The sequence below is a fragment of the Strix aluco genome, chromosome 24 (genome assembly GCF_031877795.1).
Source record: "Strix aluco isolate bStrAlu1 chromosome 24, bStrAlu1.hap1, whole genome shotgun sequence".
NCBI classification, from domain to species: domain Eukaryota; kingdom Metazoa; phylum Chordata; class Aves; order Strigiformes; family Strigidae; genus Strix; species Strix aluco.
In genome coordinates, this window is record NC_133954.1 from 7,395,974 (window position 1) to 7,411,492 (window position 15,519).

At 66.0% G+C, this 15,519-nt stretch overlaps 2 protein-coding genes across 2 annotated transcripts; one reads left to right on the forward strand and one right to left on the reverse strand.

The window, feature by feature from the left end:
- Positions 1-7: 7 nt before the first annotated feature.
- On the forward strand, positions 8-7,265 carry LOC141934024 (sterile alpha motif domain-containing protein 14-like). Its single transcript, XM_074849178.1, is given in 11 exon segments — positions 8-77; positions 865-916; positions 3,098-3,255; positions 3,433-3,691; positions 3,795-3,882; positions 4,741-4,815; positions 4,898-4,922; positions 4,924-5,055; positions 5,587-5,700; positions 5,803-5,958; positions 6,581-7,265. Coding segments are annotated over 10 exon segments (1,203 nt in total). The 5' UTR covers positions 8-77; positions 865-876; the 3' UTR covers positions 6,737-7,265.
- Positions 7,266-7,557: 292 nt separating this feature from the next.
- On the reverse strand, positions 7,558-15,282 carry PDK2 (pyruvate dehydrogenase kinase 2). The gene is given in 15 exon segments (XM_074849562.1): positions 7,558-8,306; positions 8,399-8,512; positions 9,557-9,679; positions 9,787-9,836; positions 9,839-9,884; positions 9,954-10,030; positions 10,139-10,216; positions 10,508-10,534; positions 10,537-10,557; positions 10,560-10,595; positions 11,160-11,344; positions 12,154-12,225; positions 13,527-13,668; positions 15,125-15,190; positions 15,193-15,282. Coding segments are annotated over 15 exon segments (1,227 nt in total). The 5' UTR covers positions 15,242-15,282; the 3' UTR covers positions 7,558-8,165.
- Positions 15,283-15,519: the final 237 nt, after the last annotated feature.

Consider the following 15,519-nt stretch of genomic DNA (forward strand, 5'->3'; position numbering starts at 1 on the left):
TTCCCGGCGCTGCCCCGGCGCCCTCGGCCCGGCCCGGCCCGGCGGGGGGAGGCGCCCAGGATGCCCGAGGAGCGCGGGTGAGTCGGGGCGGGGAGCGGGGGGGGGACGGGACGGACACACGGACACCAGGGCGGAACCCCCGGGCGGCCCATCCATCCCCCGGGACAGCCCCACCCCCGGTACAGCCCCATCCCCGGGACAACCCCCCGTCCCCCGGGACAGCCCCACCCCCGGTACAGCATCCCCGGTACAACAGCCCCGGTACAACCCCATCGACCGGTACAGCCCCCCCCTCCCCGGTACAGCATCCCCGGTACAGCCCCCCCCATCCCCGCGATACAATCCTGTCCCTGCCCGCCCCCCCCCCCCCCCCCCCCCCGCTCTGGCACCGGCTCCCTGGGGCGAGGGAGAGGCTGGGGGGGGGGAAACCGGGCTCGGACCCCCCCCCTGCCTCCCCGATGCTGCCAAGGCATTAGGAGTCCCCCACCCCCACCCCGAGAGACCCCCAAACACCGCGGGGACACACACACACACACGGGGATTTAACCCCTTCCCAGCTGGTCCCCCCCCCCCCCCATCAGCCTGCTGTCAGCCCACTGCCCCCACATACCCCCGGGGGGGCTGACACCCCCCACCCAAGTAGGGGAGATGTGCAACTGGGGGGGTCCTGCTCCCCCCTGCAAGTCCCTGCCCCCCCCCCCCCAGTGCTGTGAGGGCATGGGGACACTGGGAGGGCAGGAACACACACCCTTCCCCCCCCCCCCCCCCCGCCACTTGCAGAGTGCGGGGCTCCTTTCCCCACCCCCTCTCGCCCCCCCCCCCAGCACGGGGTCCCCCCTCCCTGACTGTCCCCTCTGTCCCCAGCTCTGTCCCACCATGTCGGTCTCCAAACTGCAGGACCTGGATGAGGTTTTTGGTGAGTCCCGGGGGGGGGGGGGGGGGGGGCGGGCCGTGGGGTGCAGAGCCACCCATGGGTGCTGCCCCCACGGGTCCCCACCCACCCTCAGTGTCCTTCTGCCTGATGAGGGAGGGTGATGACGACACACACACACATGACCCCAGAGCTGGGCTTGGGACATCACGAGCTTGGGGACACAGGGACAGGCATGGGGCACGCAGCCACCTGCAGAGGGACACGCGTGGGGCAGGGGACGGTGGCCGGGGGACACGTGTGGGACTGGGGACAGTGGCCGGGGGACAGGCGTGGGGCAGGGGGACATGGGGACACATGGGGTGTGGGCACAGGGTGACACGGACATGGGGACACGGGTTGGGGTGCAGGAGGCTGAGGCAGGGCAGAGACATTGGGGGGGGGATCCCCCTCAGATCCTTCCTTCCCCCCCCCGGGTGATGGGGACACGCTGTCCTCGGGGACACCCCACTGCTCCTCTCCCCGTGCCGGGGCGTCTCTTTGAACACTTCTCTCTGTCCTCTGTCCCCTGTCCCACCCCACCGGGGTGCCCCATCCATCCACGTCCCCAACGCTCCCCTCCCCTGTCTCCACTGGGCCCCCCCCGCCCGTCCTCTGGCTCCCCTCCCCTGTCCCTGTGTCCTGCTGTCCCTCTGTCCCCTCTCCACCGGGCTGGCTTCCTCCTCCTGACCGTCTGTCTGTCCACCTCTCCCTCCAATGCCCTCCCACCCCCTTCTCCCTGCCCCTGCCTGGCCATCTGTCCCCCCATCCCTGTCCTCCTGTCCTTACTCATCCCTCTGTCCCTCCATCTCCTCTACCTGGCCCGATCCCTCCCTCCCTCTGTCCCTCTCCACTCGTCTGTCCATCCCCCACCTCCTTTTCCCTGTGTTCGTCCACCCACGTCTTCCCTCTCCTACCTGTCCATCTGTCCTTCCATCCCTCCCTCGTATCTCCTTGTCCCTGCTCCCCATCCCTCCATCCATCTCCTCCTCCCTCTCCCCATCCATCCATCCATCCTTCTATCCATCTGTCCATCCTTATATCCCTGTGTCCCTCCCTCCCTCCCCACCTCCCTGTCCCTACCCATCCCTCTGTCCATCTCCTTTTCCTTACTTCTGTCTGTCCATCCCTCCACCCACATCTTCACTCCCTACCTGTCCATCTGTCCATCCAACCATCCCTCCCTCGTATCTCCTTGTCCCTACTCTTCATCTGTCCCTTCATCTCCTCCTCCCTGTCTCCATCCATCCCTCCATCCATCCCCCATCCATCCCTCCATCCATCCATCCACGTCTTCCCTCTCCCTACCTGTCCATCCGTCTTTCCATCCCTCCCTTGTATCTCCTTGTCTCTGCTCTCCATGTGTCCATGAATTTCCTCCTCCCTCTCTCCTTCCTTCCTTCCTTCCTTCCATGTCTTCTCTCTCCCTACCTGTCCATCCATCTTCTCCTCCCTCCATCCATCCATCCCTCCCTCCCTCCACCCACATCTTCCCTCCCTGCCTGTCCCTCTGTCCATCCATCTCCTCCTCCCTCCCTCCATCCATCTGTCCATCCATCCATCCATCCATCCATCCCTCCATCCCTCCATCCATCCCTCCATCCATCCCTCCCTCCCTCCACCCACATCTTCCCTCCCTACCTGTCCATCTGTCCATCCATCTCCTCCTCCCTCTCTCCATCCATCCCTCCATCCCTCCATCCATCCATCCACCCACCCACATCTTCCCTCTCCCTACCTGTCCCTCTGTCCATCCATCTCCTCCTCCCTCTCTCCATCCATCCCTCCATCCCTCCATCCCTCCATCCCTCCATCCCTCCATCCACCCACCCACATCTTCCCTCTCCCTACCTGTCCCTCTGTCCATCCATCTCCTCCTCCCTCTCTCCATCCATCCCTCCATCCCTCCATCCCTCCATCCATCCATCCACCCACCCACATCTTCCCTCTCCCTACCTGTCCCTCTGTCCATCCATCTCCTCCTCCCTCCCTCCATCCATCCCTCCCTCCATCCATCCCTCCCTCCCTCCACCCACATCTTCCCTCCCTACCTGTCCCTCTGTCCATCCATCTCCTCCTCCCTGTCTCCCTCCCTCTCTCCCCATCCATTTGCCCACCCCCCTCCCCACTCCGTCCGTCTGTCCGTCTCTCTCTCTCTCTCTGCCCCGGTCTCTCTTTCACCCCCAGATTTTACCGCTGTGGTTCCAGAGACGCCGCGCCTGGACACCAGCCTGCAGAAGGCCCGAGCCCGGCTGCTAGCCAAGGGCCGCCGGCACCGGCCCTCCCGCTCCCGCCTGCGAGACAGCGCCAGCTCCACCGAGGGCGACGAGGGGCCCGAGGCAGCGGTGAGCCCCCGGGGAGGGGCTGGGGGGGGAACCGCAGGGTTTGGGGGGGGCACCATGGACCCAAGGGAAGGGTTTGGGGGGATGCCATGGCTGCGGGGAGGGAGGGGATGAGGGACACCCCAAGGGGGGGGCTGCAGGGGTTTGACACCCCCCCCCCCATGCCGTGTGCCCCCCCAGGGAGCTGAGGGCGATGGCGGCCCCCCGGCCCCCTCGCCCTTCTCCCGCGGTGCTGAGTTCTCCTTCGAGGCAGGGGCGGTGCGGCGGGCGCTGGGGGACCCCCCGGCTTCCTCGCCCCCCCTCAGCCGCTACCGGCCCCTCACCAACGCCTCGTCCCAGGAGGGGCTGGCGGGCACCCCCTCGCCCAAATCCTGCCACAGCTCCGACAGCTCGCCCGGCTTCGCCCGCCGCGACGCCCGGCCCCAGCGGCACAGCGAAGGTGAGCACCGGCCCCCCGGGGCTGGGGGGCACACAGGGACCCTGGCACCCCCCCAGCACCCACGTGGGGGGCAGTGGGTGACACCCCCATCCTCCTTCTGCAGACGACAGCCGGGACATGAGCCCCCCCGAGCCGGCCAGCCCCACCGTGGGGCTCGATAAGAAAACACGGAGGAAGTTCTTGGATTTGGGGTGAGAGCTGGTCCTGGGGGGTACAGGGGGGATGGAGGGGGATAGAGGGATCCAGGAGGATGGAGGGAGGGAGGGAGGGATGCAGGGGAGTGGAGGAGGGTAGAGGGATGGAGGGGAAGAGAGGGATGCAGGGGGATGGAGAGGGATAGAGGGGGGATGGGGAGAGGAAGGGGTGCAGGGGGATGGAGGAGGATGAGGGGGGATGGAGGAGAGTGAGGGGGGGATGGAGGGAGAGAGGATTGAGGGGGATAGAGGGATGCAGGAGGATGGAGGGAGTGAGGGAGGGAGGAAGGGATGTAGGGGAGTGGAGGAGGGTAGAGGGATGGAGGGGGGATGGAGGGAGAGGGGATTGAGGGGGATAGAGGGATGCAGGAGGAGGGAGGGAGGGAGGGAGGGATGCAGAGGAGTGGAGGAGGGTAGAGGGATGCAGGGGGGATGGAGAGAGGAAGAGGGATGCAGGGGGATGAAGGGAGAGGGGATGGAGAGGGATAGAGGGGGGATGGAGAGAGGAAGGGGTGCAGGGGGGTGAAGGAGTATAGAGGGATTCAGGAGGATGGAGGGAGAGGGGATTGAAGGGGATGGAGGGATGCAGGGGGATGGAGGGAGGGAGGGAGGGCTGCAGGGGGATGGATGAGGGGATGGAGAGGTGCAGTGGAAAGATGAGGAATAGATGGAGAGATGCCCGGAGGGACGGAAAGATGAGGGATGTGTGGAGGGAGGGAGGTGCGGGGGGAGGAGGATCCACTGAAGATGATGGAGGGGTCTCTGAGGATGGATGGCGGGGGGCTGGGGGCTGGGGGGGGGGCACAGCCATCGGGGTACCCCACTCCCCCCCCAACCCGGCTCCCTCCCACCCAGGGTGACCCTGCGCCGGGCGTCCTCCAGCAAGAGCCGCAAAGAGAAGGGCAGCAACCGCCTGTCCATGGGCAGCAGGTGAGGGACCCCCACTCCGGGGCAGGGGCTGGGGGGGCCGCACGGGGACAGCCCCGGGGCCCTAACGTGGCTCTGTCCCTAGGGAGGTGGCGGAGGGTCCCGGCCGCCCCCTCGGGGTCACCCTTCCTGCCCTTCTCCTGGTTCTCGGACAGCGCGAGGGGCTCGGCCTCGCCTGGCTCCGCGTCACCCACCGGCTCCCCCCGGCACGAGGGGCTCAGCCCCGCCAAATCCGCCTCCCAGGTCAGTGCCCGGGAATGGGGGGGGCCCGGCCCTATGGGGGGGGGGATATAGAGGAGCCCTATAGGGCCAGGGGGCTGTAGGGAAGGTGGTTGGTGCTCCTAGGAGGTAGGTGGCTATAGGAGAAGAGGTCCAAGCCAGCTATAGGGACAGGGGTCAGAGCTCTATAGGGTCAAGACAGCTATAGGGGAGGGGGTCAGAGCTCTATAGGGTCAAGACAGCTATAGGGGAGGGGGTCAGAGCCCTTAGGGTCAAGACAGCTATAGGAGAGGGGGTCAAAGCTCTGTAGGGTCAAGATGGCTATAGGGGGTTCAAAGCCCCATAGGGTTGGGTCACTATAGGGGGAGGGATCAAAGCTCTATAGGGCCAAGATGGCTTTAGGGGGGATCAACGCCCCACAGGGTCTGGTAGCCCTCTAGGGAGGCAGAGCCCTCTGGGGAGGAGGGCTATAGGGAGGGTGCTGGGGGGCTGCAGGCTGTTTTGGGGGGGGGGCAGCAGGGCCAAGCCCTGCCCTCGCCCCTCCCGCTGCCCCAGGACTCGACGCTGAGCGAGGACTCCCCACCGCCCAGCGCCAGCCCCCGCCTGCCCGGCCCCACCACCACCAAGTGCTCCTACCCCTACCACACCCTGTCACAGTCCTCGGACGAGGTGAGCCCTGGGGGTGGGGGGTGAAGTTGTGGGGTGTCCCCTGCCCCCCCCCCACCAGTTGTCATGGGGACCCCCCGTTAACGCCCAGCCCCCTGTGCCCAGTTCCTGGATGAGCCCCCCGGCGCGGCCGCGGGCTGGACGTGCCGGCAGGTGGGACAGTGGCTGGAGAGCCTCAACCTGGAGCAGTACGTGGAGGAGTTCTCGGCCCATGGCGTCGATGGTCCACGGCTCCTCCACCTCGATGGCGCCAAGCTCAAGGTACGGGGCTGGGGGGGCCTCTTCTGCTGGGGTGCAGGGAGTTCCAGGTACCCCAACAGGCTCAGTTGTAGGGCAAGAGTTTCTAGGTACCTCAATGGGGTGCTCCATGGGGCAGGAGGTCTGGCTGGGTTCCAGGTACCCCAACAGGCTCAGTTGTAGAGCAAGAGGTTCTAGGTGTCCCAACAGGGTGCTCCATATGACAACCCTAGGAAGGTTCTAGGTACCCCAACAGGGTGCTCCATGGGGCAGGAGGTTGGGGAGGGTTCTAGGTACTCAAATGGGCTCATCACAGAACAACAGGCTCTAGGTACTCCAATGGGCTGCTCCATGGGGCAGACACAGAGGTAGGTTCTAGGTACCCCAATGGGCTCACCATGGGGTACCTCTTGCCCTAATTGGCTGCTCTATGGGGCAGGAGGTGAGGTGAGGTTCTAGGTATCCCAATGGACAAGTCAAGGAGACAGATGGGACGTTGTAGGTACCTCAGCAGGATGATCCTGAGGACAGGCAGTGCAGGGGGGTTCCAGGTACCGCAAGGGGCTGGTCCACAGGGCAGGGGGGTGCTGGTGCCCCAAGGCCATGGGGAGGGTGGTGTGGCCCCAGCGCCCGGCTGTGCCGGCAGGCGCTGGGCGTGGGCAGCTCGCAGGACCGCGCCGTGCTGAAGCGGAAGCTGAAGGAGCTGAGCTTGGCCGCGGAGAAGGAGCGCAAGGCCCAGGAGAAGGCGGAGAAGCAGCGGGAGAAGCAGAAGAAGAAGGACCAGGAGCAGCGACGGAGCTAAGGGGGGGGGCTGGGAGCGCCCCTGTACCCCCTCCCCACCCACAGCCCCTGGGACACCCGGGGGGCACCCGGCTCCGGCACGGGAAACACCGCCGCGGCCGAGGGTCGGCGGTGCCAGGCTGAGACGGGCACGGAGCGGCAAGTGCCCCCCCCCACCTCCTCCAGCCGCCCCCTTCCTGCCTGCCCCCCTGCACCCCACACGGGCACAGTCCGGGCCCCCCATGGGCCCCTTTTCCGGATGCAAATGGCACGTTGGACACCCCCCCCCCCACCAAACACCTCCCCAAACCTGTCACCCCACCCCCCTCCCACCTCGAGGGGTCTGGGGGGGGGTCACAGCCACCCCTCGCACCCCGGCGTGGTGTGACACCAGCTGAGGACAGTGCATGGCCTGACCCCCTCCAGACGCGTACACCCCCCAAGTCGGGGTGTGGGGAGTGACACCCCCCCCCCCCTCCCCCAGCCCCAAATACAGTGCCCCGGGGGACACCCCAGGAAATAAAAGGGTATCAAGGGCCAGTGCAAACCAGTGCGACCAGTGTGAGCCTGACTGGGATGGGGCTGGGGGACAAGACGGGCTGAGGGGGAGCTCGGTGCCAGGCTGGGGGAGCAACTGGAGGTGGGGGACAGAGCATGGCTCCTCCCCAAGACCTGTGTACCCCCCCAGTGCCACCCCTGTCCCCAAGTGCCACCCTGTGACTGTGCCCAGGGTGCTGCGACACAGCAGCCTCCTCCCAAGCCTGGGTGAGTAAACTGAGGCACAGGGGGGAGGGCGCAAAGGGGGGGGTGGTTCCTGGGACCCCAAAAAGCCACACTAGGAGCTCAGTCAACATCCAATTTACTGACAGTGGTGGGGGGGGAAATCTGGGGGAGCAGGGGGAGGGTCCTGGGGACCTCACCTGTGGGGAACTCACCCCGGGGCGGGGTTCAGGGGGGGCACACGCAGGTAAAAACAGCTCAGTAGTGCAATACCAGGGACGGCGGAGGGAGCTGGGGAGAGGGGGGAGCTCAGGCCCGGTCCCCCCACCCTGTCAGGACTGGAGGGGCAGGGAAGTGCTACTGGTCATACTGGGAAAGGATCAGCCCCTCACTGCCCCTGGGGGGCACCCTCCTGGGGTGGGTGCCAAGGAGCGGGGGGTGTGTGTGTAGGGGAGGGGGGGCAACAGGGGCTCTAACCCCTCCAAACTGCTCCAACACCACCCCCAGCTACGTACCTAAGTGCCACCAGGGCTGGGCAGGGGTGCTGGGACCCCCCCCCCCACCCCACATTTCACATGCTTCCCGGTGAACCCCAAACCTGGGATGCTAAAACCCCACGCTGGCGTAAAATATCACCCCAGGGTGATGGGGGACACCCCGGGGGGGGGCCGGTAGCCAGGGTGAGGGGCTATCTACAGCCTGGGGGGGGCAGTGAGCCCCCGGGGGGGGCCCTAGGGGACACGGTAAGTGGAGGTGTTTTTGGGTTCGGTGCTGGGGACGCACCAGTCCCCCGCTTCCTGGCTGGCCTGGTAGTGCCGCCACGCCGACTTGTTGTAGACGGGCAATCGCTCCACTGAGTCCGTGGACAGGGCCTGTGGGAGACACGAGGGCTGGGGAGGGCCCTGCGCACCCCCCCACGAGGCTGCAGACCCCCCCCACCCTGTCCCAGAGGGCAAAACCCCACCTTTAGGTAGATGACGGCGTCGGTGCCGAAGCCCTCCATGGAGAAGAGCTGCAGGTCCCCCTGGAAGTACTTGGCGTAGAGGCGGGAGATGGGCAAGCCGTAGCCAAAGCCAGCCTGGGGCGTGGAGGAGATGGGGTGGGGGGGGTCCCCAATGTTGGGGTTGGTACCCCCAGGGGACCCCAAGCCTCCTGACACCACCCCAAGTGGCACCATGGGCACCCACGAGTGTCCACGTGCCACCTCCGGGCACCCCCCGGGGTCACCACGCCACTCTCAAACCTCCCCAGGTACACCCAAATGTCCCTGTGCCACCCCAAAAATGTCCCCATGTCACACCCAAGCATGCCCAAATGTCCCCATGACACTTCCAAGCATGCCCATGCCACCCCCAGGCACTCCCAAAATGTCCTCAAGCCACTAAATGTCCCCCAAAAGTCCCCATGCCAAGTTCAAACCTCCCCATGCCGCCCCAGACACTCTTCAGCCTCTCCATGCCACCCCCAAAGTACCCCTATGCCGCTCCAGCCACCCCAAATGTCCCCATGCCACCCCCAAAGTACCCCTATGCCGCTCCAGCCACCCCAAATGTCCCCATGCCACCCCCAAAGTACCCCTATGCCACTCCAGCCACCCCAAATATCCCCATATCACCCCCAAAGTACCCCTATGTCACTCCAGCCACCCCAAATATCCCCATATCACCCCCAAAGTACCCCTATGTCACTCCAGCCACCCCAAATGTCCCCATGCCACCCCCAAAGTACCCTTATGCCACTCCAGCCACCCCAAATATCCCCATATCACCCCCAAAGTACCCCTATGTCACTCCAGCCACCCCAAATATCCCCGTATCACCCCCAAAGTACCCCATGCCACTCCAGCCACCCCCAAATGTCCCCATGCCACCCCCACGCACTCCCAAAACGCCCTCAAGCTATTCCAAAATGTCCCCAAAAGTCCCCATGCCAAGCCCAAACCTTCCCATCCCACCCCAGGCACCCCCAAACCTCCCCACGCCACCCCCGGAGCACCCCTACGCCACTCCAGCCCCCCTGAAATGTCCCACTCCCCCCTGAAATGTCCCACGCCACCCTCAGCCACAGACCTCCACCCTGCCCCCGTTCCCCCAGGGCTGTGCGGGGTCCCCTTGGTACCTACCAGGGGGGCACCTACCAGGGGGGCCCCCCCGGTGCCCAGCTGTGGGGTGGGAGCGGTGGAGTACATGTAGCTGAAGAGACGCTCGATCTTCCGCAGGGGAACCCCCATGCCCCGGTCACTCATCTGCAAGACACAGTGGGAGGTGACAACCCCCCCCAACTCAGTGTCTCCCCCTGCCCCAGACTGGGCTCGGGGCCCCCCCAGGATGGAGCTGGTGGTCCCTTACGCACCTTGATGGAAAGATCCTCCTGGCCCAGGGCCACCATCACCTTGATGGCCGCAGCCGCGGGCTGTTCTCGTGGCTCTCCACGGTGGCTCGCATGGCGTTCTGTGGGTTCAGCTGCAGTTTAGGGGACACCCCCAAAACCTCCTGCCCCCCCCGACAGGACTGGGCTTACTTGAAGAGCTCAAAGAGCATGTGGTAGAGATGGGAGGGGACGTAGACGATGCTGATGGGCTGCTCCGAGTTGCTCGCTGTGGAGGAGGGGAGCGGCTGTCAGCATCATCATCATCCTCCCCAACCCCAAATGAGCCACCCGAGAATCCCCCGCCACAGGGAGCCCCCCCCCAGCCCAGCCTCACCGTTCACCTCCTCGATCTCCAGGTCGGGTGAGGACATGTAGTACTTGTCACACAGCAGCTTGGCCATGTTGTAGGCGTCTGGGAGGGGGAGGCACAGGGGTCAGCACCCCCAGCACAAAGCGGGGGGAGCCTTTAAGACCCCCTTCCCCCCCCCCCCCCAATATTTTCCATTCTACAGATCTAAGAAGTTTTGGGGGTCTTCTGGAGCGACCCCAGAGCACAGGGGACTGTGGACACCTTAGCTGAGGCTCACCAAACTTGTGACATGAATGGCTCCCAAACAGGGGAGAATCCAGGGTGGGGGGACCTTCAACCACCTGCCCCCCGCCTCGCTGCCCCCCCAAATTCACGCCCCCGTTCCCCACAGACCTCTCACCACATTGGCCACGCTGCAGTGGGGTCGATGCTGCCGATGTGCTTGGGTGCGCGGGGTTGGTGCTGCCATCGAAGAGCAGCGCTGGGGAGGGGACAGCGAGCAATGGGGACCCCACCCCGGCCCCACAGACACCTGGGCCACCCCCACAGCCCCCCCCCCCCCCCCACCCCACCCCAGGCTGTGCCCAAAGCTGGGCTTATTGCCACCCCCCGGGGGCTGAGTGGGGACATAGGGGAGAGGATGGGGGCAAAGCCTGAGGCTGGGGATGCCCAGGGCTGGCATGGCTGGGGGGGGTCCGGGCTAGGACATGCCCAGGGGCCAGCTGGGCTGGTGAGGATGCTCAGAGCAGGAGCCCTGGGGCTGGCGGGGGACATTTGGGGCAGGGGATGCTCAAGGAAGGGTCCTTGGGGCTGAGGGGGGACATTTGGGGCAGGATCCAGGGGCTGGGGGTGACATTTGGGCAGGGGGATGCTCAGGGCAGGATCTCTGGGGCTGGGGGGGATGCTCTGGGGGATTTGGGGGGATGCCCAGAGCTGCCAGGGATGCTCAGGGCTGATGTGGACACTTGGGGCAGTGGGACATCCGGCGCAGGGAGGGGCCCTAGGGTGTGCCCAGGGCAGTTGGGGACCCCCCCGGGCCGCTCACTGTGCTGGTTGATGAGCATGCGGATGGAGATGCGGCTCAGGTAGAAGCGGTCGAGGAAGTACTGGATGTTCTGGTTGGAGACGGGGTCGTCCCCGTAGGCCTCCTTGTACTCGATGACGCCCTGCGCCATGGTGGGCACCACGTCGTTGTGCCGGTTGCGGATGGTGACCAGGGCGTCCGTGAACCTGGGGACAGGGACAGAGTTTGGGGTGGGGGTGGGCACCCACAGAATCCCGGAATCATCTGGGTTGGAAAAGCCCTTGAAGCTCCTCCAGCCCCACCATGAACCTCACCCTGACCGTTCCCAACTCCACCAGATCCCTCAGCGCTGGCTCAACCCGACTCTTCAACCCCTCCAGGGATGGGGACTCCCCCCCTGCCCTGGGCAGCCCATTCCAACGCCCAACAACCCCTTCTGCAAAGAAATCCTTCCTAAGAGCCAGTCTGACCCTGCCCTGGCGCAGCTTGAGGCCATTCCCTCTTGTCCTATCGCTTATTACTTGGCTCAAGAGACTCATCCCCCCTCTCTGCACCCTCCTTTCAGGGAGTTGCAGAGGGCCAGGAGGTCTCCCGCTCAGCCTCCTCTTCTCCAGACTAAACCCCCCCAGTTCCCTCAGCCGCTCCCCATCAGACCTGTGCTCCAGACCCTGCACCAGCTCCGTTGCCCTTCTCTGGACACGCTCGAGTCATTCAAGGGCCTTTTTGGAGGGAGGGGGAAAGAGGGACAGGTAGGTCCTGCGAGCTCCCCTGGCAGAGCCCCGCTCCAGGCGGGTTTCTCCAGGAGCTGGTGGCACTGGGGAAAACCCGGAGCTGGGTCCGGTGGCACTGGGATGCTCAGGGCACTGTGGGGTGGGGGCAGTTTGGGGATGATATAGGGTACAGGGTGCCAGGGCCCCTCGGACGCCAGCTCGCACCAGTGGGAGTCCGGGAAGGAGGTGACAGCCTGGGATCGGGGACAAGGGTGTCACGGACACGCTGTCACCCCCCAACTTACTGTCCCAGGGTGGTCTGGTCCTCGGGGTCCCTGTCGAGGAACTCCATGATGTCCAGCAGGCTCTGGACGTACCTGGGGAAGGAGCTGGTTACCCCCCACCCAGTGCCCCCCAAAGAGAGGGGACACCTCGGGGACCCCACGGGAGCACAGGGTGCCCTGGGGCACTGCCCCATGCAGGGAGAGGGGCTCAGCACCCCCTCAACTAGGACCCCCCCTCAAAAGCTGCTGCCCCATGAAACCGCCCCGTGCTTGGCAGAGGGGCCCAAGTTTGTCCCACCCCACTGCTGGCACAGTGGCTCTTGGGACACTTGGGGACACAGCCCCTCTGATGGGGTGGGGGGCATGAGGAGGGTCACTGCAATCCAGGGTCCCCGCAGGGGGGCTGTGGGATCGTGGCCCGGCCGGATCCTGCTGCTGCCCGCGCTGGCAGGGGCAGGCAGGGCTGGCAGGGGACGAGGACGCTGCACAAACAACTCGTCACGTGGCGACACCGGGAGAAGGTTCACGCTGCCGGAGCTGGCAGGGGGACAGGCGCTTAAAGGGACACCCAGAAACACCCCCTGAGGACATGGACACCCCTGGCCATCAGGGCTGGCTTGGCCGTTTTGGGGGGCAGGAGATGGAGGTGGCACCAGTGACCCCTCGATGGTTGGGGACACCCCGTTGGCATGGGGGTGTCCCTGAGGGGCCTGCAGCCCTTGTCACCCAAGGGCATGGTGTGCACTAGCTGGGTGCTGCCCTGCCAGCCACCTGTCCCTGTCCCCCCGCCCAGCCCTGGGAACTCCTCTGGACTGCCGGGGAGGACAGTCGGTGGCAGCGGTGGGACACACGGTGGCGGTGGGACCTGCAGTGACAGCGGGACCCCCCTCCCCTCCCCAGGCGACAGCGGTGGCAGGAGCCGTGGTGGCAATGGGAGCCATGCAGGTGACAGTGGGGGGACCCAGAGTGGCACCCAGGTGACGGGTGACGGTGGTGGGACCCCTCTGGGTGACAATGGTGGGACCTGCAGTAGTGGGACCCCAGGCAGCAGGACCCGTGGTGGCAGCAGGACCCACACAGGTGCCAGTGGTGGGACCCTCACGAGCTACAACAGTGGGCCTGTGGTGACAGCAGGACCCACAAAAGTGTCAGTGGTGGGACCCCCACGAGCTACAACGGTGGGACCTGTGGTGACAGCAGGACCCACAAAAAGTGCCAACAGCGGGACCCCCATGAGCTACAACAGTGGGACCCCCAGCAGCAGGACCCATGGTGACAGCAGGACCCTCACAGATGATGGTGGTGGCACCTCCACACCCCACACGGCGTGGGATGGGGTGGTCCTGGAGGCGGCAGGACCCCCGGCGGTGGCGGTGGGGGCCCCCCCATCTCACCAGCTCTGCACCAGCTGGACGGAGGGGGTGCGCAGGACGCGGTCTGGCAGCAGGTTGATCTCCTTCATGATGTTGGAGAGGCGGACGGGCAGCTCCTGCCGCAGGAAGGCGAAGGAGGTCTTCTCACAGGCATTGCTGGAGCCTGGCGGGGGTGGGGGGGGGACACGAGCTGAGCCCCAGTTCGACACCCCCAGCCCCAGCGGTGGCTTCGCTCCTGCTCCTCTGCTGGGGGAAACCGGGGGGACTGGAGCAGAGGAGGTGGGAGCAGGTTGGAGGGGGACACTGGTGGGACTGGGAGGGCTGGTGACGGGGCGGGGGCACGGCCCAGTGCAGCCCAGACTGGGGCTGGAAGCCCCCCCCCGAGGGTGATTGGAGGTAAGAAGGACCTGGACCACCCAAACCAGACCCTCAGCCTGGTGGCACCAGGATGTGGGGGAGCCTCTGCCACGAGGACACCCCAAAGTGTCCCCAGGATGTGGATGTCCCAACCAGGAGCCCGGGGGGGGGGGGGTGGGGGGGGGAGCTGTCCCCGAGGCCCTGGAGGGGCACATCGCTGGGGACAAGTGACACAGGATGGAGTGTGAAACGTGAAGAAGACTCCGGGGGGGGTCCTGGTGTTGGTGGGATGGGGCAGAACCAGAGGGGGCCCAGGCTGGGACCCCCCAGGGCACAGCCACCAGCCCCGGGTAAATATATTTTTATTTACACGGGTAAATATAGTGCTGATAGTAAAACCCTGGGGGGGGGGGTGGTACGGGATAGGAGGGGCCCAGGACAGGTGACAGCGATGGGTGGGGGCATCTCCACCTCCCTGGGGTGTTTGCTTGGGAGGGGGGACTCATGTCACCCACCCTGGGGGTCCTGGGGGGGCAGGCGGGTATTTACCCGGCTGTGGGGGGACACACCAGAGGCATAGAGGGGACAACGTGGCTGGGGGTTATTTACCTGGTGGGGGCAGGAGGTATCCCACAGCGGGGGGGGGCGTATTTACAGGGGGGTATTTACCCAGAGGAGCACGGCGGGGGGGGGGGGCACACACACATCCACCCAGCCCTTCCCCAGGGGGGGTATTTACCAGGTTGTTCCTTGCCCGTGGGGAGGTGACACCCCAATGTGGGTGGTTATGGGGGGGGGCAAAGGGGAGACCCCTCACCCCGCAGCAGGAGACCACATTCCCACCCCCAGTTATTTACCCGGGAGTATTTCCCGAGGGGGTGAGGAGATATATTTACCCAGGTCAGGGAGCAGCTAAGAAGGGGGAAAAAAAACCCCAAAATAACCACTGGGTGTTTGCGGGGGGGGATATAATTACCCAGCCCAGATACTCACTGGAGTGGGCAGCACCCGCAGCCGCCCCCCCGTATTTATTTACCGGCGGGGAGCGGGTGTATTTACCGGGGGAGGGGGTGGGGGTGTGGGCACGGAGGTCCCGCCCCACAGCACCGCCCCCACCCCGGGTATTTACTGCGAAGGGGGGTATTTGGGGGGATTTACCCGGACCGGTGTATTCCGGGAGGAAGGGGGTGTCTCCCTCCCGGGGTGGGGGGGACCCACCGGTGGAATGGAGGAGGAGGAGGGGGGGGGGGGCGGGTATTTACCGAAGTCCAGGAACTGCTTCATGGAGAGCGGCGAGGGTGAGAACTTGCTGAAGTGCTCGATGTAGGTGGGACACCGGCCAGCGCCGCCCGCTTCGCCAGGCACCGCAGCAGCCGCATGGCGACCGCGGCCCGTCGCCCCCCGGCCCCCGGCCCCGGCCCTCGGCCCCGGCCCTGGCCCCGCGGCCCCGGCCCCGCCCCGCCGCGCACAAACAACCCGCCCCGCCGCCAATCAGCGCCCGCTCTGCCGCAGGCCCCGCCCGACGCACGCTGAGCCCGCCCCTCACGTTATCCCCGCCCCTCACGCTAACCCAGCCCCCCTCGCGTTAGCTCCGCCCCCCACGTTAGCCCCCGCCCCCCGCTGTAACCCCTTCGAGCCCGGCGCGCACCCGCCGCGC